At 42.7% G+C, this 23,063-nt stretch overlaps 1 protein-coding gene across 2 annotated transcripts; it reads left to right on the top strand.

Moving 5' to 3' along the window:
• Window positions 1–215: 215 nt before the first annotated feature.
• On the top strand, window positions 216–20,842 carry WEE1 (WEE1 G2 checkpoint kinase). 2 transcript variants are annotated; one of them, XM_065403240.1, is made up of 12 exons: window positions 216–242; window positions 3,675–4,178; window positions 9,686–9,894; window positions 10,578–10,644; window positions 10,729–10,901; window positions 12,158–12,279; window positions 13,945–14,091; window positions 14,491–14,586; window positions 14,677–14,762; window positions 15,025–15,195; window positions 15,284–15,429; window positions 19,462–20,842. In XM_065403240.1, exons 1-12 carry the CDS (start codon window positions 216–218, stop codon window positions 19,610–19,612), a joined length of 1,899 nt encoding a protein of 632 aa, XP_065259312.1. In that variant the 3' UTR covers window positions 19,613–20,842. The 2 variants fall into 2 exon arrangements, with proteins under 2 accessions (XP_065259312.1, XP_065259311.1); XM_065403239.1 differs by lacking the exon at window positions 216–242 and having other exon boundaries at window positions 3,651–4,178.
• The last annotated feature ends 2,221 nt before the right edge of the window (window positions 20,843–23,063 follow it).

The raw sequence follows: 23,063 nt of genomic DNA, 5'->3' as shown, positions 1-23,063 counted from the left end.
GTAAAGATCATGGCAAGTGTTATCTGGCTTTCGAGAGCTTGTGAGGCAGTAGAGCCAGCAGACAATCCCGTTCTTGCAGTGGCCGTGGCTCTTACCTAGGAGATTAAACAGCCGTTAACTTTCCTTTCACAGGGAAGCCAGGAGAAATGGTGGTGGCTTCCAGATGGGGAAGTCAGGGCAAAGCCTTCCATTGCTCTCTCTATGTCCCCACTTATATGGCAAAGCTAACAATGGCACCCCCAGTTGGTGTGGCAGAGGGAAGGGGAAACAGGATGAGGAAGAGTTGTTAAAGGAGCCGGCTCCAATGTACCAGTGAAATGGCTCTTTGGGAGGAAGAGGGTAAGGACAGTATTTAGTTAGGCTTATAAAAACATGAAAATGAGAGGTAGAAAAGTGTTTCAAGTTTATGGTTTTAAGTTAAGGTTTCTGTTACTAGGATCCACCATTGCCAGGAATCATATCAAACGGCAAACAACTGGAGCATCTGGATAAGTACACATTTTAATTTCCCTTTTCTCTGTAGGCTGGGTTTGGTGTGTTTAATTCATTGTCTCCTAAACTTTTAGAAGCAACTCCTGCCCCTATTTCTCTGGGTGCAGAGATCCCTCATGCAGCAGAATAGGTTTGATTTTGTTCCTCCAGGGATAAAGAAAGCAGGATTTGGGGATGCCACTCAAGGCGTAAAAAGCACAGACAGACATCAGTTCTAATGGGGGCTGTCTACATGCTATCATGTGGAACTGGATAAGGGCCAGAAGATCCGCTGCTAGATAAATTCTGTATGCTTTTCACCTTACCAGAAGGATGCAGGGGCACTAGGACTGTGACAGCAACTCTAGCCATTAGCATCAGCCACAGAATGACTCTTCAACCCAAAGGATGAGGGGAAGAAATGTGTATTGTCTTGAAAATAAGGAGAAGTTGATGATAGGTCATGGGACCTAGATGGAGCCAGCTCTGGATTATTCTAGCTCTCTCTGACTGGGAAAACAAAGTTGGTCAGTACAGCTTTGCTCAAAAGATTAGTTTTAGTTAATATAATTTGATTAAGTGATAAAGGACAGATACTTGATTGCATTATCAGTCCAGCAAGGGCTGATAGAGATGAAGTGGAGGGCCAAAGTCAAAGCGGTCATAGAGAGGTCAGTGTCTGTCAAATGGAATGCAGAGTATATAACACATTCATTGTGAGGTGATTTTTTAGTTTATGAGTAAGAAGTTCTTACTAAATGAGGGCTGCCAGGCAACCAATCAGAATACTGTGCCTGATGTTCCAGTGTTCTGGGAGGTTTGCAATATTTATAAATCAAAGTAATTTGCATTTCTTTAAATGGTTAAGCTTAAATACTTTTTAAAAAATGATTTTTTTTTTTAAATTGGGCTAAGAGCCACTAGCCCTCCATTATGCATCTCTAAAGAGCAAAACAGGGCACAAGCCTAGCACTTTCCCTCCCTGATAGGCATCCTTCATTCAAAGGTTTACTTATGCCACAAGTGGAAATGGGTTGAGTGGCTCTGCTGTATTGCCAGCCTCAAATGTTCAAAATTCATGAATCAGGTGTCAAATATCATGAGAATAGTTTACAAATAATTCGTTTAAAAGGGTGCTTCTTTTTACTGCAAACTATTTTTTTTTTAACATGAGATTGTTACATCTCACTCTCAGACCACTCTCTAGTTTCACATCTTGTCTCATAGGATCATAAAACTGTTTGAGTATTTAACAGATTATGTCTATTCCACTTGTACTTAAGCACTCTGTACCATTTTGCACAGCTGAACATCTAGCAATTATGTTTTTTTTTAATGTGGGACATTTTGCTATAAAACAATACACATACTTACTCTGTGCTGAAACAAACAAAAAAAATCACTACTTCTGGACCTGAAATCCCCATCACAAAAATTAGCAATGTATATGTCAACCAAATATACATATCTTGGGCATAGGGTGACCAGATGTCCTGATTTTATAGGGACAGTCCCGATTTTGGGGTCTTTTTCTTATATAGGCTCCTATCCTATTACCCTCCACCCCCCGCCTGATTTTTCACATTTGCTGCCTGGTCACCCTACTTGGGCGGGGAACTAGTATATTGGATTTGTTGATTTCGAGTGTTAGTAGAAAAGATGATCTAGCGTCAATGTTCCTTTCTTCTTCTAGTATTAAGAAATCTCCCAACATAAGAGAAGCATTTTAAAAAAAATCTGCTTAGATTTTAGCCTTCTCAACCCTGCCAGTCTTTACAAGCAGTCTCGTAGTGATAGACTTTAAAAGAAGAATTAAGGGGGCTCATACACTGTCTTTGTTCTTAAGGAGGCAGAGATGAAACTCCCCGCCGCTAACGGCAATCAGCAAAGTGGCATTTTACATTGGGGGGAGTCTGTCATACTTCGACTTACGATCGTGCCACGTGTGCATAGAGCTGAAAAGCTCACTTGGAAGCGATCTCTAGAAAAGGGGAGTGAGCAATCAATTTTTTTGTTTGCCCTCCCGTGAGACATGCAGGTTTGGCCGGCTGGAGGCCTCCTACCAGAGTGTGCGCATCTCGTCTCCTCCTTGCAACTGCGACGGACTCAACCCACTGCAGTGCAAACGGATTCCTTTAAACAGGGCGCTAGGGGAGGAGGGCATAGCACAGCAGCACGTAACGCCTCTGCTTACAGTGGCACCACCGCAATGAACTGTGTGTGCATCGGGGTTAGTGGCGTGAAGGCGGCCGGCCTGGGCTGTGCCCCGCCTCCAGCGCGAGAGCAGAGCTGCTTTCCACTCCCTGCCTGCTACGTGTTGTTCAGTTAAAGGGACAGTTCTCGCTTGAGGCGCGGGGTTGTGAGATGGGAGAACTAGCGCAGTATCCCAGCGGCGCTGGAGGAGCACGGCAGCCTGTCCGGCCACCCTGCGCTCCCACGCCCGGCAGCAAGCCCCTTTCCTACAGGCGCCGGGAGGGAACGATGCCGCCCGGGGCGAGGGGCCCGCCCCTCTCTCCTCCCGCAGCGGTCGAGCGGGGATGGTGCGGTCGGAGGAGCAGCTCTGGTGACGCGGTCCCGGGTTAGACCGCTGTTCGCTGTACCCCAGAGCCATCTCCGCCCGCTGCGGCACCCCCGCCTCCAGCCGCCCAGCTCTGCCGCTCGCCGGAACCGAGGCACTTGGCTACCGCCTGGAGCGCCTCCGTGCCCGCGCAGCCGCCCACTAACCTCTCTAGTCTCCACCCCACACTCCCAACGGAAGGAGACTTCTCCAGCCCCGCCCTTTCCAGCTCCCCATTCGCGCCAAACGAACGTATGACGTATTTTCTGCGTGGGCCGGCCTCCATCTTCCTTGTTTTCAAACTGAGTGGGCGTGTGTGATTGGCTGGCGTAGGGGCCACGAGACTAACGGTCGCGGGAAAGCCGCGGAGTCTGAACGGCAAGAGCTGGGCTACCCTGGGCAGCGCTAGCGAGTGGGTCCGCGCGGAGCCTGAATTGCTGCGGGGCCAGGAGGAGCCTGGAGTGGCGCCTACTCAGCGCCGATAGTGGCGGAGCCGGGGAGCGGCCAGCGCGGGGCCTTCGGCGTGGGAGCGGCCGGCAGGGAGCCAGGGTGTCGGGGGGCGCGTCTCCCCGTGAGCGGGGCCCGTACGGAGCTGGGAGCGGCCCGGAGCCGTGGTCCCGCCATGAGCTCTGTGAGCCGGCTACAGGCCGCGCCGCGGCGCCTCTCGGTACGGCCGGCGGACGCCCCGATCCGGCAGAAGCTGCTGTTCCCAGCCGGCAGCGACGAGGACGACGACGAGGAGGAAGGGGGTAGCAGCGGCAACAGCACCGGCGAGGACTCAGCTTTCCAGGAGGCGGACTCGCCACTCTCGGCAGCCCGCACCCCGGCGCGGGGCGAGCCGCCGCCGCTGGAAGAGGAGGAGATGGAGCCGGCGGTGTCGGCGCTGCCCGGGGATGAGGAGGACTCATGGGAGGAGGAGGGCTTCGGCTCGTCCCCGGTCAAGTCGCCCGGAGCCTACTTCATGGCTGGGTCGCCCTCGCCGCCACTCAAGGGCCGCCGGTGTTGCGGGGAGTCGCCGACGCATTTCACTGCAGGCGGGTACCGGGTCCGCAGCGGGGAGCCCCGCTCCCCCCTGCCCGAGTGCCCGGGCACCCCGCCCCACAAGACCTTCCGCAAGTTGCGCCTGTTCGACACACCGCACACGCCCAAGGTGAGGGCTCGGGGTGGGGATGGTGCCCTGCGGAGCGGCTGGGGCTGCTCGTGGCACAGCTCCCCCTTGGTTCTTGGTCCCTTGAAGGGCGGCTGGTTGTAACTTGTAGCACGTGTGTGCTCCGTTCTCCAACACAGGGCGTGGCGCGGCCTGTGCACAAGATTACCGGAGGAGCTGCCTGCAGTTCTGGGACTCTCCTGGTCCCTCAGCCCGTCAAAGCACTGTACGCATAGGGTCCCCCACGCCCTTTGTTGTGGGGAAGGTCTGCAGTATCTACCCCCTTGTTTGTGGTGTCTGTACGATGTGGGGGAAGGTTAATGGGGGGCCTGGCTTTGTGGCTCTTTGTACAGCAGGGGTAGTCAGTAGGCCAGGGGTGGGCAAACTACGGCCCGGGGGCCGCATCCGGACCTTCAGACATTTTAATCTGGTCCTCCAGGTCCTGCCGGGGAGTAGGATTCGGGGCTTGCCCTGCTGTAGCCAGGGAGCGGGGTCGGGGCTTGCCCTGCTCTGCGTGTGCCATGGTTCTGTATGGCTTGTGGAAGCAGCAGCATGGCTCCCCTCCGTCTCCTATGCGTAGGAGTAGCTAGGGCCTCTGCATGCTGCCCCTGCCCCAAGCACTGCCCCTGCAGTTCCCATTGGCCTAGAACCATGGCGCGGGGCGAGCCTGGAACCATGGCCAATGGGAGCTGCAGGGGTGGTGCCTGCGGACGGGCAGCGCGCAGAGCCACCTGGCTGCCCCTCTGCATAGGATATGGAGGGGGGACATGCTGCTGCTGCTTCCGGGAGCTGCTTGAGGTAAGCGCCACCCGGGGCCTGCACCCCTGACCTTCCCTCCCCCCCCATCTGCCCTCTGAACCCCTCAGTCCCAGCCTGGAGCACTCTCCTGCACCCCAAACAGCTCACCCCCCACCCCAGAGCCTGCATCCCCAGCCAGAGCTTTCACCCCCACCCATGCACCCCAATCCTCTGCCCCAGCCCAGAACCCTCTCCCACAACCTGAGCTCCTTGTTTTTGGCCCTACTCTGGAGCCCTCGCCCCCTCCCGCACCCCAATCTCGTGAGCATTTATGGCCCACCATACAATTTCCATACCCAGATGTGGCCTTTGGGCCAGAAAATTTGCCCACCCCTGCAGTAGGCAGACCGTGGGCATGATTGCCAGATGCTTTGGAGAGATTGGGTTGTGAAACCTCTTTATTCACTTATTTTCATTGTTGTGTAAAAAAATGTTTCTCTAGAGTCTGGATCTTGACTATACCTTGACCAAGAAATTTGGGTCTTGTATTACAGTAAGGATTCCTGCCTACTGTGGGCTAGAACCAGCCCACCTGCGGGAGAGAAAATACTCTAGGGCACTAGAACTCCGTTTACTGGAAGAGCAATGTTATTGGCAGGCACAAAATGTTGGATGTCAGCAGGGTGGTGGGTTAGAAGTATTAATAGATTTGCATTACACTTCCACTTATTTCAAATTTGTTTGGTAGATTTGCAATAAGAACTAACAATACTCACTACAGAGATAAGGTGGGCAAGGTAATATCCTTTGTTGGACCAGCTTCTGTTGGTGAGAGAGAGAGATGCTTTCTAGATGCACAGAGCTCCTCTTCAGGTCTGGGAAAGGTACTCTGAGCTAAATGCAAGGTGGAAAGGATTGTTCTGCTACTCTGAAACCTTCTAAAGAACTATTCTACCTTGAATATGTGTTAACTACTTAAAGCTAAACAATCCTTTCCACCACCTTGCATTTAGCTGTGATGCTCAGAGTACCTTTCCCAGACCTGAAGCGGAGTTCTGTGTAGCTGGAAAGCTTGGTGTCTCTCACCAACAAAAGTTAGTTCAATAAAAAGCAACAGAGGGTCCTGTGGCACCTTTAAGACTAACAGAAGTATTGGGAGCAGAAGCTTTCGTGGGTAAGAATAAAAAGCAACAGAGGGTCCTGTGGCACCTTTAAGACTAACAGAAGTATTGGGAGCAGAAGCTTTCGTGGGTAAGAATAAAAAGCAACAGAGGGTCCTGTGGCACCTTTAAGACTAACAGAAGTATTGGGAGCAGAAGCTTTCGTGGGTAAGAACGGGTTCTTACCCACGAAAGCTTCTGCTCCCAATACTTCTGTTAGTCTTAAAGGTGCCACAGGACCCTCTGTTGCTTTTTACAGATTCAGAGTAACACGGCTACCCCTCTGATACAGTTCAATAAGTCACCTCACCCACCTTTCTCTCTAATATCCTGGGACCGACCTGGCTACAACCACTCTGTATAATATAGTTGGTGTAAGGGTAATGATAGGTCTGTTTTCTTTGAAGTGTAAGGAGTGAACTGGAACAGAAAATGGTGCTTTACAAACTCTTCCAGCAGCATCTGGCTCCTTAAATATAGAACTGCACCAACAGAGGATAGCTGATGTAACTTGACAGGGAACCTAAACACAAACAAACAAAACATAATACCCCATTTCATTCCTCTGTGCCTGGGATTAAAAACAAAGTTATCATGTGTGTTTCCAGCGCCACTGCCCATTCTAGAGCAATCGTTACATAACATACTTGGTTTGCCTGTAACAAAAAAAAAAAAAGTTGGCATCTTTTGCAGGTCCTGCCCACAAATTGTCCGTTAAGATTATGTAACAGATGAATCTGGTCTGTTTGGTACTTTTTAAAATTCATATTTTAAAGTAGGTGATCAGCCTGTTGGTTTGCCACTATTTTATTAAACATCAGAAGAGTTTTCCAGTCTCACTTTTTGATCTTAAAATTGTAGTTCAGTAATTGGATTTTGTCAGCTTACTTTGATTACTTTGTCATTGTAAATATGTATGAGCTGTTAAATGGACCCAGTTTAATCCAATGTGGATTTTTTTAAAAATTAGGTTTTGTAAAACAAGTTCTAGGAGTAATAGGCATATTTCCAGTTCTTCTAAACACTGCAGTGGACATATATTTTGAAGTGACACTCAACTTTTCAGTCATGGTTGTCTGAATTTTATCTGTTGATGTGTTTAAATATTCTATCAGTTTGTCTGCATGTTTGTTTGACAGCACCATGTAGTTTATTTCCATTGTTTCTGTTTTGTGGGTATTTGACACCTGAGCAAAACTTTGTTTGGGGGGGTGAGGAGGGAAGACATAGAACTTATAAACTACAAATGGCTAGAGGGACTTGGGACTGCTGAAATATGATCAGTTTCAAAAGAATATGTAAGCTGTTTCATACTTTTAAAATAATTATTCCCATGCCAGACTTCCAAACCAGCTGTTGCTGCTTGAATACATGGACATTCGAAAACTGTATTTATTTGGAAATATACTATATAAGTATGGAATTGGCTAGTCTTGTGCTAGTCTTGTGCTGAAAACTAATGTATGTAAGTAATTAAAAGTAAATAGTCTTACTTGATTTATTAATTATTGATAAAAGTACACTTGGAAAAATATTTTTAATCTGAAAATGTTTCTAATGGTAACAGTAGATTGATCAATCATGTAATTCATGTGATTACATAGCATGTAAGTGTGACTTAAGTGTCAATGCTTGCTTGTATCAAATACAACAGGAAACATGCTTTGTGGGTGGTGTATGCCATTGAACTCTGATGCATTTGAAAACTCAGAATGAGAGAGAGTGAGAAAGCATGTGCCTGCCCAGGGCAATTCTAGGGATTGCAGGTCATGACAGGCACTGGATGAAGCCCTGGCAGCTTGGCTATAACCTGTTGTCCAGTCTTTCATTTTCCCACCTCTCCCCTCCAAAGGAGGCTTGATCAATATATTTGACTGGCAGATTGCCCTTGGCTTCCAGAAATAGTAGGTTTGGGGTTATGGAGAGAGTGGTTTTACTTCATTTTCAATAGGTGACCTTTCTTCACTGTGAAAACCTCTCTTGGATTGAAGTAAATTCTGTTACAGTATCTGTATAATATGAACTTTTCAATTCTGAATATTGAGAGGATACCCATATATTTTGTGCATTTCTAGTGCCCCATCAGTGTGGAACTGAACACTAGTACTGCTAATCTTCTATTTATAGGGACTAACTTTTTTATGGAAGATAGAAGAATGAGAATTTTATAGGCAAGTCATAACAAGGCTTTATTGTGCTGCTGCGTAGCTGAGCCAATAATGTGTGGTAATTTAGTGTTTAGTGGCTCAGAGTTCAGCGTGTTTATATATAGTCATGCTTCATGGTCTTTGTGTTGAAAGAGAATTGTGTTAATTGTTCCATCCTTATGTATGGTCTTTTCCTGACTAAAAAGTGGTCACTTTTTCTTGCCAGACTTTTTTTTAAAAATGATTAAAATGTTAGTGTTTATCTTTATTCTGGCAATTGCCATGTCAGTACTAAAGCTTAAAAATCCATACCCAAGTGATTTACATTGGACAAATTCATTCCTATTAAGCAGCTCTTATGCTAATTTTATGCTGATTAAACAGTAGTCATCATTAATAACAACTTTCTGGAAAACATAGCCAAACGTGCCAGTTATGAGTAGGGCCCTACCAAATTCACGGTCAATTTCGGTCAGTTTCACAGTCCTAGGATTTAAAAAAAAAAAAATTCAGGGCTTCAGATACTTAAATCTGAAATTTCACAGTGTTATAACTGGGGGGGAGCCTGACCCAAAAAGGGATCCGGGGGGGGGGGGGGGGAAGGGTCTCACAGTTTTGCCACCCTTCTGTGCTTCTGCTGGTGGCGGCACTGTCTTCAGAGCTGGGTGGCTGGTGAACAGTGGCTGCTGGCCAGGCGCCCAGCTCTGAAGGCAGCATTGCCACCAGCAGCAGCGCGGAAGAGAGTTGGCATGGTATGGGAGGGCCTTGGGGTGGAGGAAGGGCAGGGCTGGCCTTACCCTAGGTGCTGTGATTGTGGGGGAGGTCTCTGTGGTCACACACCCACCTCCACACACAGCAGCGCAAAGCCCCTTTAATTCCTGAGTGCCAGAGTGATGGGCACGGAGCCAGGGATGGGCAGGGCTGGTGGTGCCCTGGCCGAGGGCTCCTACTGTATGCCAGGCTCCAGCTGCTGGTCCTGGCCGGGTTGGTGAGGGAAGGGACTTCCTCTTCTCCTGCATGGGCTACTCCCTGGGCTGGGTCAGACCCATCTCCAGGAACATCCCCTAGCTCCAGGAAGCTCTGTGGCTGCTGACTGGGACCCCAGCTCTGAAGGCAGTGCTGCCACCAGCAGCAGTTCAGACATTATATGGTATTGGCACCTTTACTTCTGCACTGCTGCTGGCTGTGATGCTGCCTTCAGAGCTGGATGGGAGGCCAGCATATGCCACTCTCCAGCTGCCCAGCTCTGAAGGCAGCGCAGAAGTAAAGGTGGCAATACTGTGACACCCTCCCTCCTCATAGCCTTGCAACCCCCACTTTGAGAAATGCTAGTCTTCCCTGTGAAATCTGTATAGGATAAAAGACCAGATTTCACAGTCCGTGACATGTTTTTCATGGCTGTGAATTTGGTAGGGTCCTAGTTATGAGTATCTGAAGTATTGATGAGCCTTTTTGTTTTTTGTAGAGTTTGCTTTCCAAAGCTCAAGGAATGGGCTCCAGTTCAGTTAAACTCCGTGTAGGATCCCTCTTCATGAATGTTGGGAAGTCAGAAAAGCGGGATGCTGTTATGAGACGGACACCTCATGTGAACATTAATCCCTTTACTCCAGACTCGCTGTTCCTTCAGACTTCATCTGGACAGTGTCGTAGAAGAAAGAGAACACATTGGAATGAGTGAGTAACTCATACTTCTTCATCAGTCTTATTTTAAACCATTTTTAGTTGTTTAAAAAAATATTGTATTGCTAAATTTCCTCAGAAATCTCTTGTTAATTATTTCCCTAAAATCAACAGATGCAAAATGTACATTCTGGATTTAATAGCAATATGTATCTTCAAGATGAATGACACCCAGAAATATATTTTCTGGGTTGCGGTAGGGTACAGTGTGATGTGCATGACCATAATCTGCAGTGGGATTTTTGTCAGATGGAAGGTAAAATTGGTTTAGTGAATCCTTGGATTAGGAGAAGAATTAATAGGTGAACCATATTGTCCAGACATGGATTTGAGTTGGGATGGGAAACCAGCAACTGGACAATGAATCAAGTAGTAATGGTTGTCTTGATTCTGCTAGATAGAAACCAGAAAGGGAGGTGATAGGGTGGACATTTAGCAGTGGGCATCAGCTGCAGCAGTTGTTAATCTCCTAGAAACAACAGGAAAATATATGCAAGAGAGCTAAATTTTGTAGGTGGGTATTACCTTGTGTGATTTCACATTCCAGACTTTTTGGTTTGGTTTTCCATTAGCTTGGCTTTGGTAGAATGTAAGAATTTGAGTTCTTATTGTCTGTCTTTAAGATCATCAAGACTTATTTATTCAATAAATGAACATATTATGAATGTAACTTTCAGCTCTTGTGGGGAGGACATGGAAGCAAGTGACGGAGAGCTTGAAGATGAAACTATCAGACCTGCCAAGGTAACACACTTATTGCTTTGTGTTTAATTAGTAGTGTGTATTTGCAAACCTAAGTCTTACTTTTCCTCTTTTTAATCACTGCAGCGGATCACAATAACAGAAAGTAATATGAAGTCACGGTATGAAACAGAATTTCATGAATTGGAGAAGATTGGGTCTGGAGAATTTGGTTCCGTGTTTAAATGTGTAAAAAGGCTTGATGGCTGTATCTATGCTATAAAACGGTCCAAGAAGCCCTTAGCTGGCTCAGTTGATGAGTAAGTATGTGTTTTTACTAAAAGCTAGATACTAATTCTTGGTTGCCTTTTTACTTTTTTGCTTCTCCCACATGAGGTGTTCCGGTGTACGCATTAAAATGAGACTTTCAAGATGAATATAAGTTTGCAAGTGTTTATCTGCTTTACAGCTAATACCTTAAAATAGAAATCTAAAACTTATTTTTCATCAGCCTTTCTGAAGTTAAAGGGTAGTATTGTGGTTTATGTGAAGTGGGAAGAGAGACTTGGGTTCTGTTCCCAGCTCTGCCACAGGCATCCTGTATGATCTTGAGCGAATCACTCTAGTCATCTGTAAAGTAGGGATAATACTTCCTTCCATTAATGGTAGGTATGTTACACTGATGTCTGTAAAGCCCTTTGTGATCCCTGCTGGGAAGGCTTCACATAAGTGCAAAATGTTAAGTATTGCTCCATGTCCAGTTTGAGTGAAGGATAAAGTCGTTAAGCAGGCCAGTTTCTTTTCTTGTGCACTTGCACAATGCTGTTTAGTCTACAACAGTATTTTGGATTTAAGCATTCCCTTGGAGTGAAGTCTTTGTGAACAAACGCTACCATAATTTATGTTTCAATCTTAACTCTTTCATCTAATGCATAAATGTTTAGTTCCCTTTTAAACTTTCAACCAAAAGAAGGGATCCACAATTGTATCATCAGGAGCCTTTTCTGAAACTGTTCAATGGTAGGCCTTTAGAAATGATGTCAATGGTGCTTTAAAAGCATAGTGAATTTGCAGCCCCTTCTTCCAGCCTCTCTAGTCTCTACCGGTGGTGAAGGCTCAGTTGTTCTTGAAGTGGAGCCATACAACCTGATCTACAACAAAAGTTTGTATTTTACCAGTGGTTAATCTTTTTATAGTATAATATAAATTATTTTAAAACTTAAATACTCAATCACTGACATCACTGCAAATGTAACTTCAGATACTGCCCAATTAAATCTGTAAAAGACATCAGCCTTAAGTTTATAATAGCAAGATGAATTGTTTCTTCTTTTCACTGGTGAATGGTGTTAGATCAGTTGCTTGATAACAAAGCAGTATTGACAGATGAATACCCGTTTTTCAGGCTCAGTGTTAACATGGCTACTGCCTTAACGACATGTGACCACTATATAAAGAGTGCGTGTGTGTGTGTGTGTGTGTGTGAACTTCCAGCAGACCTAAATTTAGATATTCTGAAATAAACTTAGACTATCACTAAATATTTGTGGGTTGTTTTTTTATTTGTTTATAATAGGCAGAACGCTTTAAGAGAGGTCTACGCACATGCAGTTTTGGGGCAGCATTCTCATGTAGTCAGATACTACTCTGCCTGGGCAGAAGATGATCACATGCTTATACAGAATGAGTATTGTAATGGTAAGAAAAACCTGTTATCCGTCACTTTGCTATGAACCGTAGGTTTTCTAAAGTTGCCTGTAGGGTTTGAACTGGCAGGTCTCTCGTGGGCATTAGCCTGGGGTGGATGGCACTGGTTGGTTGTAAGAGATACTCTTTTCTAAATGTGAAAGAGATGGAATTACATGTATGTGCAGTCCCTTTGGTAGGAGAGAGCATTTTATATCTCTAAAAACCAAATCACTAAATTTGATCAAACAAAATACGCCAATAAAACAAAACTCTCTAAAAGGGAGGACACAGCAAAAGGTTCCTCCCCTTGCACATAACAATTGGTGAGCCATGGGGCTGTTTGACTACTCCCTGGTTGACAAAGTAAATATTGCAGTGCATAGAAACCATTTTTTCTAAGCAAATTAATGCATTCCTTATGGGGAAAACTATTTTTTTTATTTACTTTGGACATTTATACCACTAGGCCCATACAGGCTGAAGCACAATAAAACAATTATGTTGCTACTAAACTAAAAAGAAAATCCCTCTTTCCCTATCAGAATTCCTGTCACCCTTTATTTAAGGGGCAGGTGAAAAACAGGTGTTTTGTGTGCGCCTCCCCCCCTCTCCCCTTTTCCACCATTTTAATTGAATAGCTCAGCCTTCATCGGGATCAGCAGTTGGGTCAAAGTCATTAGAAGTGACTTTAATTTTAAGCTAACTTTCTGTATTGCTTTTCATGTTAATATTAGAAAGTATGTTGACTCTGAAATATTACTTGTGTATAAAGATTTGAGGAATATTCCTGTACTAAATTATTTTGGGACCATGAGTAAATCACTTAATTTCTGTTTCCCATTTTATAGATGGGGGTGGGAGAGAGAGTTCTTCGAAAAGTGCTGCTAGTACAAAGTGTATTAATCTTCCACTTACAAAAGCAGTAGAGAGAGCTTTTTTTGGGCTGAGTGCCATGTGCTGACCTAAATGTGAAAAAGCCAACTTAAAGAACTTTATCAGGAAAATTCTGTGGTGTCTTACCAAAGTCCCTTAGATGGGTTTAAAACAAAAAATTAGATTAAATGACTCCATGCAAAGAAAAAGTGGACTGCGTCCAAGAAAGGTCATGCTTAAGGAGGACATGCTCAGTTCTCCTTATTTGAATTTTATACTGTTCCTGTGTGGGTCGTCTCACCAGCACAGACTAAATCTATACCTTTGTGGTTTAGGGTTAGATATTCAGTGCCTTTTGGTTTTCCTTTTGCATAGAACTCTTGCCCTCTTGTAGCCTACATTCTAGTCCCAAGACAGGAGGTTCCAAAAATTGAGGCTTTCACCACAATATTAACATGGCCATATCTTCCCAAGCTCTTATGCTGTAGAAAACATTCTAATACAGATTATATGGGTAACATGGCCTCCAATTCATGGATGTTTGGAACAGTTTTTTCACACTTGGGATCCCAAGGCAACTACAGCAATTGCTTACATTACTTTACATGTATTTCAATGTAGAAGCTGGGAATAAGGGGAAAGAGGTATACCATGTGACCATCCAGCTCTCTCTAGACCACCAGCAATGTTCAGTGGTCTACGAACCACGTTTTGGGAATCTCTGCTATATGGGAAACCTTATTCATTTTACATAAAACCCATGTGGAAGAAGGTAGTTGACATATTTTGGCTTTGTTTTAGGTGGCAGTTTAGCTGATGCCATAAGTGAAAACTACAGAAATATGCGCTATTTTACTGAACCCGAGCTGAAAGATCTGTTACTTCAGGTGGCTCGTGGCTTAAAGTATATTCATTCAATGTCACTGGTACACATGGATATAAAGCCTAGTAAGTATATAAACTACTGTACTCTATTGAAGTTATATTTACAATTTCTTTAGATGGTTTAGTCTGTCGCAGAAAAATAAGCAGTCAGCCACACCTCAATAACTGTAAATTCTTTGTTCTGTTGCTACTCAGACCATCAGAGAGATCAATTTTAAAATTGGCTAGCATAATTAAAGTTCCTTTAAGTTTATCTTGCATCATTTCTGTGGAAGCAAGTTTGTTGACTTGCCAAAAAATTGGCTTCTGTCCCATGAGGTGGTTTCTGCTTTCTAGTTTGTCTTACTCTAGGGAATGGTATATAATGAAACCAGTTTCTTTATAAATACAGTTGTCTGAGAAATCAGATGAGGTAAAACTTAGATCTGGAATTGTGTTCCTTACCGTTCTTCTTCTTTGCAGGTAATATCTTCATATCTAGGACATCAGTTCCAAGTATGACGTCTGAGGAAGGTGATGATGATGACTGGTCTTCTGACAAAGTTGTATTTAAAATAGGTACGGAAAATGCTGCATGCTTAAAGATCAGATGATATAATTGATTTGGTTTCTGAAAAATAACTTTTTCCCCTTAACTTTTCCTTGTAGGTGATCTTGGTCATGTAACTAGAGTATCTAGTCCACAAGTAGAGGAAGGAGATAGCCGTTTTCTTGCAAATGAAGTTTTACAAGAGGTAACAGCATTGTTTTGCTAATTGAAGCTAAAATAAGGTTTAAGTCTGCATGATGTCTTTGCAGTTTTTTTTATTTAACCACCCCCAAGTTGAAATAACTATTTCAAAATTGTAAAACATGAGTTGTTCTAAATGGCTCACCTTTTGGTGTGCGAGAAGATAGATACTTCGGATGTCTCCATTTCCAAATCAGTCGACTGTCCAGTTTCTATTCTGGTGTGGGTATTCACAGACAGTTTTTTCTGTTTTTTTTTCTTTGCAGAACTATACTCACTTGCCGAAAGCTGATATTTTTGCTCTTGCTCTAACTGTTGTGTGTGCTGCTGGTGCTGAACCACTTCCGACTAATGGAGACCAATGGCATGAAATTCGACAAGGAAAACTGCCTAGAATACCACAAGTTCTTTCTCAAGAATTATTGGAGTTATTAAAAGTAAGAATTGTTGTATGCAAATGGCTCCTTGCTTATTCTGATACTGTAAGTAGTTAGTACTTTTAAACATGAATCTTTTTTCTTCAAGGTTATGATTAGTCCAGATCCAGAGAGAAGACCTACAGCAGTGGCTCTGGGCAAGCATTCAGTGCTGCTGTCTGCTGCCAAAAAGAGTGCAGAGCAACTTCGTATAGAGCTGAATGCTGAGAAGTTCAAAAATTCACTCTTGCAAAAGTGAGTGCAAAGATTCCTTGAATATCAGATATAATTATATTTGTAATAATTTGTGTTTTAGGGTGATGAAATATATACTCATTTCAAATTTTAAGATTACTAAAGATAGGTCATAAGAGCACAGTAACTGTACTTGCACTAAACCTAAGTCTACTCTTAGAGCTTTTAAGGAGACTCTAAGGGGCCAAATATACCATAGAAACCTGAGAACAATAGCAATGTTTGCATAACATCTAAACAAACTAATTGTTTTTTAAAGAAAAATTTCCTTTGCAATATTTTGATATAATCATTGCAGTATTGAGAATCAACATAAAAGACACTTCATTTGTTTTGTTTTTCACTGATGTAAATGTAAATAGCATGAATAGTGAATAGCACATTGGGCAAGTTTTCAGTTGTAATAATCAAAGGGTTTTAATAAGGTAGGTGTGTGTGTAAGTGTGACTTAGAAACGGAGATTCCCTTTAGGAAGAGTATTAACCTCCTTAATCCCTTTGAGCTGGCTGTTAGGTCATTCTCTAAATTATAGGCAGGAGATGGAAGAATTATGGTGACTGTCAGCATTTGAACCTCTTATTTCTTTAATTTTGTGCGTCTTTGTGCCTAATGGCTGGAAAGCGTAAGGTGTGGGGTATTGTTGAGTTTCTGCGCATCATTTGCGATTAACATAGATGCCCTTAGTCACTTTTTCCCATGCCTTCCATTTTTCATGCCTTCCACCATTCCCTCTTGCAGTTTTTCTTCTAGCCTTTGCTATAGCTGGTACAGCTAGAGGCAGACTTGCTCTTTTGGTTGGTTACACTCCTACAGTCTCCTGATGAATGACTCTGACTGCAGAAAGGAGGAAATAAATCTAGCAATCTGCAGGCTTTTGTTGAAAGACAAATTCTGAGCACTGAGACTCCCCACTTGCCTGTATGCATGAAAGAGGAGGTGTTCCAAAGTTCTCTAAGTATTATCAGTAATGGGAAATATTAGTTGTCTTTCACATCCTTCCCTCACCCTTCCTGGATGCAACTTTTTTTTTTTTTTTTTTAAGTCCTATGGTGTCCTTGATATTCTTTAAAGGTTTAGCTCAATGTTGACATAGCCATGACAAAATAACTAATAGCTATTGCAAGTATTGACATGAAGTCTGTGTATGCTGTACATGGCTGCTTCCTCTGCGGCATGTAAGAACTCATCTATACGCTAAATGCTACATTGTCCTTTAGGACGTCCTGGATCAAAGGTACACCTCTACACCAATATCACGATGTCCTCGGGAGCCAAAAAATCTTACCGCGTTATAGGTGAAACCACGTTATATTGAACTTGCTTTGATCGGCCGGAGTGCGCAGCCCCGAGCACTGCTTTACCGCGTTATATTCGAATTCGTGTTGTATCAGGTCGCGTTAGATCGGGGTAGAGGTGTATATGTCTGAAACAGCAGTCAAAGGGATCTGGCTGCTGAATGTATTCAGTGATCTGTTTACAGCTCTTTGTGTCTTTAAGTGGATAAGAGTCAATTGACATAATTTACTTGGACTTTTGGAAAAAACCTTTGAACCTTTCATGAGGTTATTTAAAAAAAAAAAAGTATTAATGGGGTCAGAGGTAAAATACTGTCATGGAGCAGAAACAAAACAAAGAGTAGGAGTAAATAACTAACTTTTATCATAGTGAAATGTGAACAGTTGGTTCACAATTTCAATATTAAGACTGGTGAGCAGCAACTAGTATATTAAATAGTCTGGAAAAGAGGGTAAGCACTGAGGTGCGAAAAATTACATATTTAGGGTAGTTGATACCAGAGAAGACACTGAGGAACTTTAAAGAACTTAACAAAACGAAGTGGATGGATAACAATGGCATTTGGAATGTAATTTTGACAAACAAGGTAATGCGTGCTGGGAGTCCTAGTCTGAACTACTTGTACACAATACCAGATTACATTAACTAGAACAACTTGGGGAGAAACAGTTCAGTCTTGAGTGACAATGTAATGAAAAAAGGAAACAATATCAAGATGTGTAAAGAATGGGTGGAGAATAATGGTGCAATTATGTCGTCGTAAATCATCTGTGGTATGCCCTCTCCTGAAATAATGTGTTCAGTTTATGACTTTGAAGTCTAAATAAGGATCATTACAATCATTTTGTGTGGTCTCCTGTGTAATTTGAGCAATAGAACTTTGTGCACCAAGAATATATCTTGTGTTTGAGCTCCAGGAGTTCTCAAACTTCATTGCACCGCCACCCCCTTCTGACAACAAAAATTACTACATGGCCCCAGGAGGGGTGACCGAAGCCTGAGCCTGCCCCAAGCCCTGCCGCCCTCAGGGGAGCAAAGTCTATGCCCAAGGGCTTCGGCCCTGGGCAGGGGGCGTGTAACCTCAGCCCTGCTGTCCAGGGCTGAAGCTGAAGCCTGACCCACACCACCCAGGGCTGAAACCTTCAGGCTTTGGCCTGGGGCTGCAGGAAATCTAACACCTGCCCTGGCTACCCCATTAAAACAGGGTCGTGACTCACTTTGGAGTCCTGACCCACTGTTTGAGAATCGCTGAGCTAAGTTCTTTCCACCGTGTCTCAAAGAGGGTATAGCAGAAATAGAGGAGATTCAGCAATGGTTGAAAGTAATGACTAGGGACATAATTTTATATGAAAGATAATGATTTAAAAAAAGGAAATAATAAAATATACAAAATAATAAATAGCATAGTAGTAGATGGAACACTGCTGCTATTTTTTTTTCTTGCAATACAATAATATGGGGATATGCAGCAAAACTGATAAAAGTACTTTCACACCATGCACAATTAGCCTGTGGAACTCATTTAGGCTGAGAACATAGCAAGATTCGAAGCGTTGGACATTTTATATGGATAGTGAAAAACATTCGTTACCCTTTTAGGAAGTTGGAAATCTTCATCCTTCATAGCATAGGCCAACCTCTAACTAATGTAATATAGAATGTTTTTCCCCTATGGTCAGGTTATTCTACAACTACCTACTGTGGGGTGTATGTGTATATATTTTTTTTGTTTAACTTCTTCCAAAGCACTTGGTACTAGTCAGTGTCAGAGATGAGATGCTACCAGTCCTATCAAGCATGGCAGTTTTCGCTCTCTCTTCAACTCGGTCTTGCAGCCAACTCAAGTTGGACATGTTAAGCAAACAAGAGATTCAGGATATAGTGCCTATATTGGCATATAGAAGGAAAAGGACTTTGGTGGCATTCTTGGGCTGTTAGTCACTGATACCATTCTTTTGGGGGGCAGTCTATTGAAAAGAAAACACTTTGTGGTCTGAATTTTTCTGCAGAGGTTTCAAAGGTAGCTTAACAAGGGAGGCTAGTCTTGAGGATGAAGTCTCTACACTTAGCACTCTAAAAGTTGGCTAGTTGTGGACATTTTAAGGTCAGCTCGTACTGGCAATTAACTACTAGTCTGTATTATTTTAACTGGGGTACAAGGAAGAATTAGATACATTCTTTATTCCACCAATCCAATTAACCATCAGTATTATGGGTTTCTTTTGGTTACCCTTTTCCATAGTAAAATGAAGTAATTTGTTCTTAGTTATCATTGGTGACAAACTAGCAGTTGAAATGACACACATCATTAGGTTAATAAAAGGCCCTTATGTTAATTAACTCTATTTAGCTTCTGTGTATGTAGTGGCACTTGCTGTCATAGCTATATTTGGGGGTGTTGGCATTTATAAAAATGTGTGTTAAAGTGTTTAATAGCTACTGAGTAACAGCTGCATATAAATTTAAAAAAATCTGTGGGTATTTTATTTGAGCATCAACAATATACGTGGTTCTGGAACTTCCTTCCTGTTTCTCCCTCTAAATAAGAAACTTCAGACGTGATACAGAAACTGGATCCTGAACTTTCCCTGTTATCTCCTGAAATGAGTGGAGACATCAACTAGGTGGTTCTGCAAATTGCTTTCATGCTGCCTATGCAAATCCAGATAGGTTGTGGCCTGAGACTGATCAAGAGTCTTATATTGGATGGACATTTCTTGATTCTTCTCTTTTCAGAGAACTGAAGAAGGCACAAATGGCAAAAGCTGCAGCAGAAGAGAGGGCGCTGTTCACTGATCGAATGGCAACTAGATCTACGACACAGAATAGAACATCTCGACTCATCGGAAAGAAAATGAACCGCTCAGTTAGTCTTACTATATACTGAAATATCCATTCCAAAAAAAAAAAAGAGGAGAGACTATGAAATCTTCTTAGTGGATTGAATTTTTGAGGAGTTGAAGGAAGAATTCAATTTCTGGTTTCTTGCCCAGTCTTCAATCAGTGTCTCTAGTTTTACAGAAATAACTTCTAGGATTTTTAATTGCAATATACAGCTAACTAGCTGTATTAACAATTGAGATATTGGACTCTAATATCTGGTCTATTGAAAATGTTGGATGTTAATCCATAAGCCTTTCAGTTACACTGTTAAATGTTACACCATCCCAGGGTTAACCACTATAGTGGTGTGCTGCTTTTTAGTGTTACTACATTGTAACAAAAGATATTTTCCCTAATAATCTTAAAAGGGCTTTATTGAAATTAGATTGTCCTTGGAACAGGGAAGGAATGCTGAGGAGACTGGTTTAAGGCCATTCAATATACCTGGTGTCAGGAAACTTTTTATTGTGAATTTTACTTGTCTGTCCAACTGGGAGCACTTTGTAGGCATTACTTAAAACATGGATAAATAAGCCTGTGGAAGTATATGCCATGTGAAACTGCTGCTATTTTAGTTTTTTGTCCTTGCTGTAAACTGTAGCATTAAAACAATCATTGTTGTGTTTAATAGGCTTTCTGTTAAAACAATTATGTGAAAAATATCTAAGCTGCCTTTAGTGAAAGCAGCATTTTTCTTTAAAGCTAGTGCATTGTGAACTAAATGCACCAATTTTATATTTGAACTTTGTATTAGTGTAGTGCAATTGTTAAATGTCTCAGCTATTAATGTTTTTGTAATTTTTAAATAAAGTTCTCTGAATGTTGGGGTTTTCCTCTTCTCCCTCCCTTCAGTTTCATGTTTGTATGGCTATTGCATATTTTTGTTGGAGTACCTGTACATAATTGTGCTGTTTAGTGTAAGTATTTTGACTGTTCAATGTTCATGTACATAACTGTTTGATCTTGCTCATAGTATACTATACTAAACTGCAGTCTGGGATGCCAGAAGACTGAATTGAATCTATTCCAGTATAAGTTCTGAACTGAATACAATTTGGCTGTCTAATCACTTTTTCTGATACTAGTTAAAAGCTGATAGATATTGCTGAAAATGGAATTTGTTTATTACTGGCATGTCTCTACTCATTAATTTTGATTTAAACAATGTTCCCCATTTGTGTTTCACTTATTTGTATTAGTATTTAATTGGAATATTAAAAGTCAAAGGTTGAGCTTAATACAGTGTCTAATATTTGTTTGGCTTTAAAGTTGTGGAAATAAAATATCTATAATGTAATATATCCTGGCTAGTCCTGATGTGGCCTGCCTACTCCAATGGTTCTGACTCACTTAAGGAGGGCCTATGGCTATGGATGCTTACCATGGGGGAGGAGTAGAGCAATGCTGTCCACCTCTCTGCTACCCACTATAATTTGAGAAATAGCATCTGTAAGCAGTGCAGCCAGGATGGATGGAGAGAGGCTGAGGTTGCTTTTGTAGCTGTGAAGCTGGTCCAAGCAACAAGTGTTGAGGTAATTACTTCAATTTTTAAAGAGCTGCTTCTTAGGTGGTAGATCTAGTGGGGTAAGGATGAGAATTGATTAATTAGGGGGGAAGAATGAATGAGAATAATTCAGGTTAATTGGGTGGGGAGGGGGAAGGGTAAGGGAATAGTTGAATGAAAGGTAGGATGGGATTCTTTGTGAGACAGGAGTCTCAATCCCAAGGGGTGTGTGGCAAGGAGGGGAGAGAAGAGGGTATTTTGTATGTGTATGGTTAAGGGTAAGGTAATAAGCTTACCACCCCATGCTAAGTCTTTCTGGACAACTCTGAAACTGCCTTAATTTTAAGGAGTTACAGGTGACAATCTTTAACAATCTCATCTATTAGGTGTTTGAGTTAAATAGGTATTAACAAGGAAGAGTTCTTAAATCTGAGAGCAAATTATCTTTATAGAATCAGATTTCACAGTCGGAGCAGCAAATGCTTGTATTTATTTAATTGTCTGTACCCTTGTAGGAAAACCAGCATACAGAAATCTTGACTTTCTAATGCAAAGAACAATAAGATGACAAGCCTTTGACAACTTTTGTCATAAAAAGGCACAAACATATATTCATTTTATTTGAATTTAAGAGTAGGACCTGCAAAGTAGAAAAATATCAGCATATATATCCTGGATTACATCATTGTGTGCGTCTTTAACAAATGAAGCTGTCTTTACAGAGTTTTATACAAAGAGGCACTGTGGTATTGGATTTTAAAACAGAATAGTTAGATTATACACCTTTGCTTTATGCACATTATAATGTTCTGATTATAAAAGTACTTGGAATGAAGATAATTTTTTAATTAGTGGCTTGTTGCAAGTGACTAACTTTAAAACAGCATTTTTACATTAGGACAAAAATGGGTAGTTATAAAAAACAGACATGCAGACACCAAGAAAACTGAGTGCTGGAACCTGGAATATGTAATGTCTTGACATAATATAATGTTTGTTTTGTTTTGAATGTGTTTGGAATATTTTGCTGGCAACAAACGGTGCCGCTCTTCAGAATGATTCATTTGGAGACACTTAAGGAAGGAACACAGGTCACTTTAATGTGCACAGTTCCCAAGGCACTGCACTACAACTAGCTACCAGGACTTGTCTAAATTATTAATCTTAAATATTGTTTACATTTAGGTAGAAGTATCTAATAGTGCCATTGAGTGCCTCTCATTAAATAATACAGCTATCAGAGGGGTGTGCCACTGGCTACTTTGTAAATCTTGCCTCAAACTTTTTTGCTGGACAAAACTGTTTGGTGACTTCATGTCAAATATGTAAATAGTTTCAAGTTGATGGCACTGATCCTCCTTATGCACTTTATCTGATATAGAAGCATCCTCTGCTCCCAGATCACCACTGCTTGGCACCGGCTGCTCGCTGGTACCGACGGTACAGGACCAAGTAGAATCTCCCACTGCTCCACCCTTTTGGAGTGATGAGGATGACAAGAAGGCAATTTTCTCATCTGGACACTCCTTCCCCAACAGGTAAGGAATCTCATTATAGACTCAGGGAACAGAGCATCAGGGACCTGCCCCCATTGCTCGCCAACCCATGGATGTGCTCTCTCATGACATTTCATATTCCATGGCCACAATGGTACCCATGGGCAGCCTCTACAGGTCTCAATTCCACAAACCTACCACTTCACACAAAAAACCTATACGCTTTGCAAGGACATCAGTACCCACGCCCTCTGAGGTAACAGAGGAGGTGGAGGAAGACTGGGATGAGACCACAGAACACGAAACATCCCCTGATCACACCACCTCTTCCGCTGATGAGGCAGTAATGCTCCCACCACCACGGATTACTTCAAACACTTTGGCCTGGTCCACACTACCCCCCCACTTCGGACTAAGGTACGCAAATTCAGCTACGTTAATAACGTAGCTGAATT

The sequence above is a fragment of the Emys orbicularis genome, chromosome 4, assembly GCF_028017835.1.
Source record: "Emys orbicularis isolate rEmyOrb1 chromosome 4, rEmyOrb1.hap1, whole genome shotgun sequence".
NCBI lineage: Eukaryota > Metazoa > Chordata > Testudines > Emydidae > Emys > Emys orbicularis.
The sequence above is the reverse complement of the archived record's forward strand: the minus strand, read 5'-3'. Positions and strand labels throughout refer to the sequence as shown.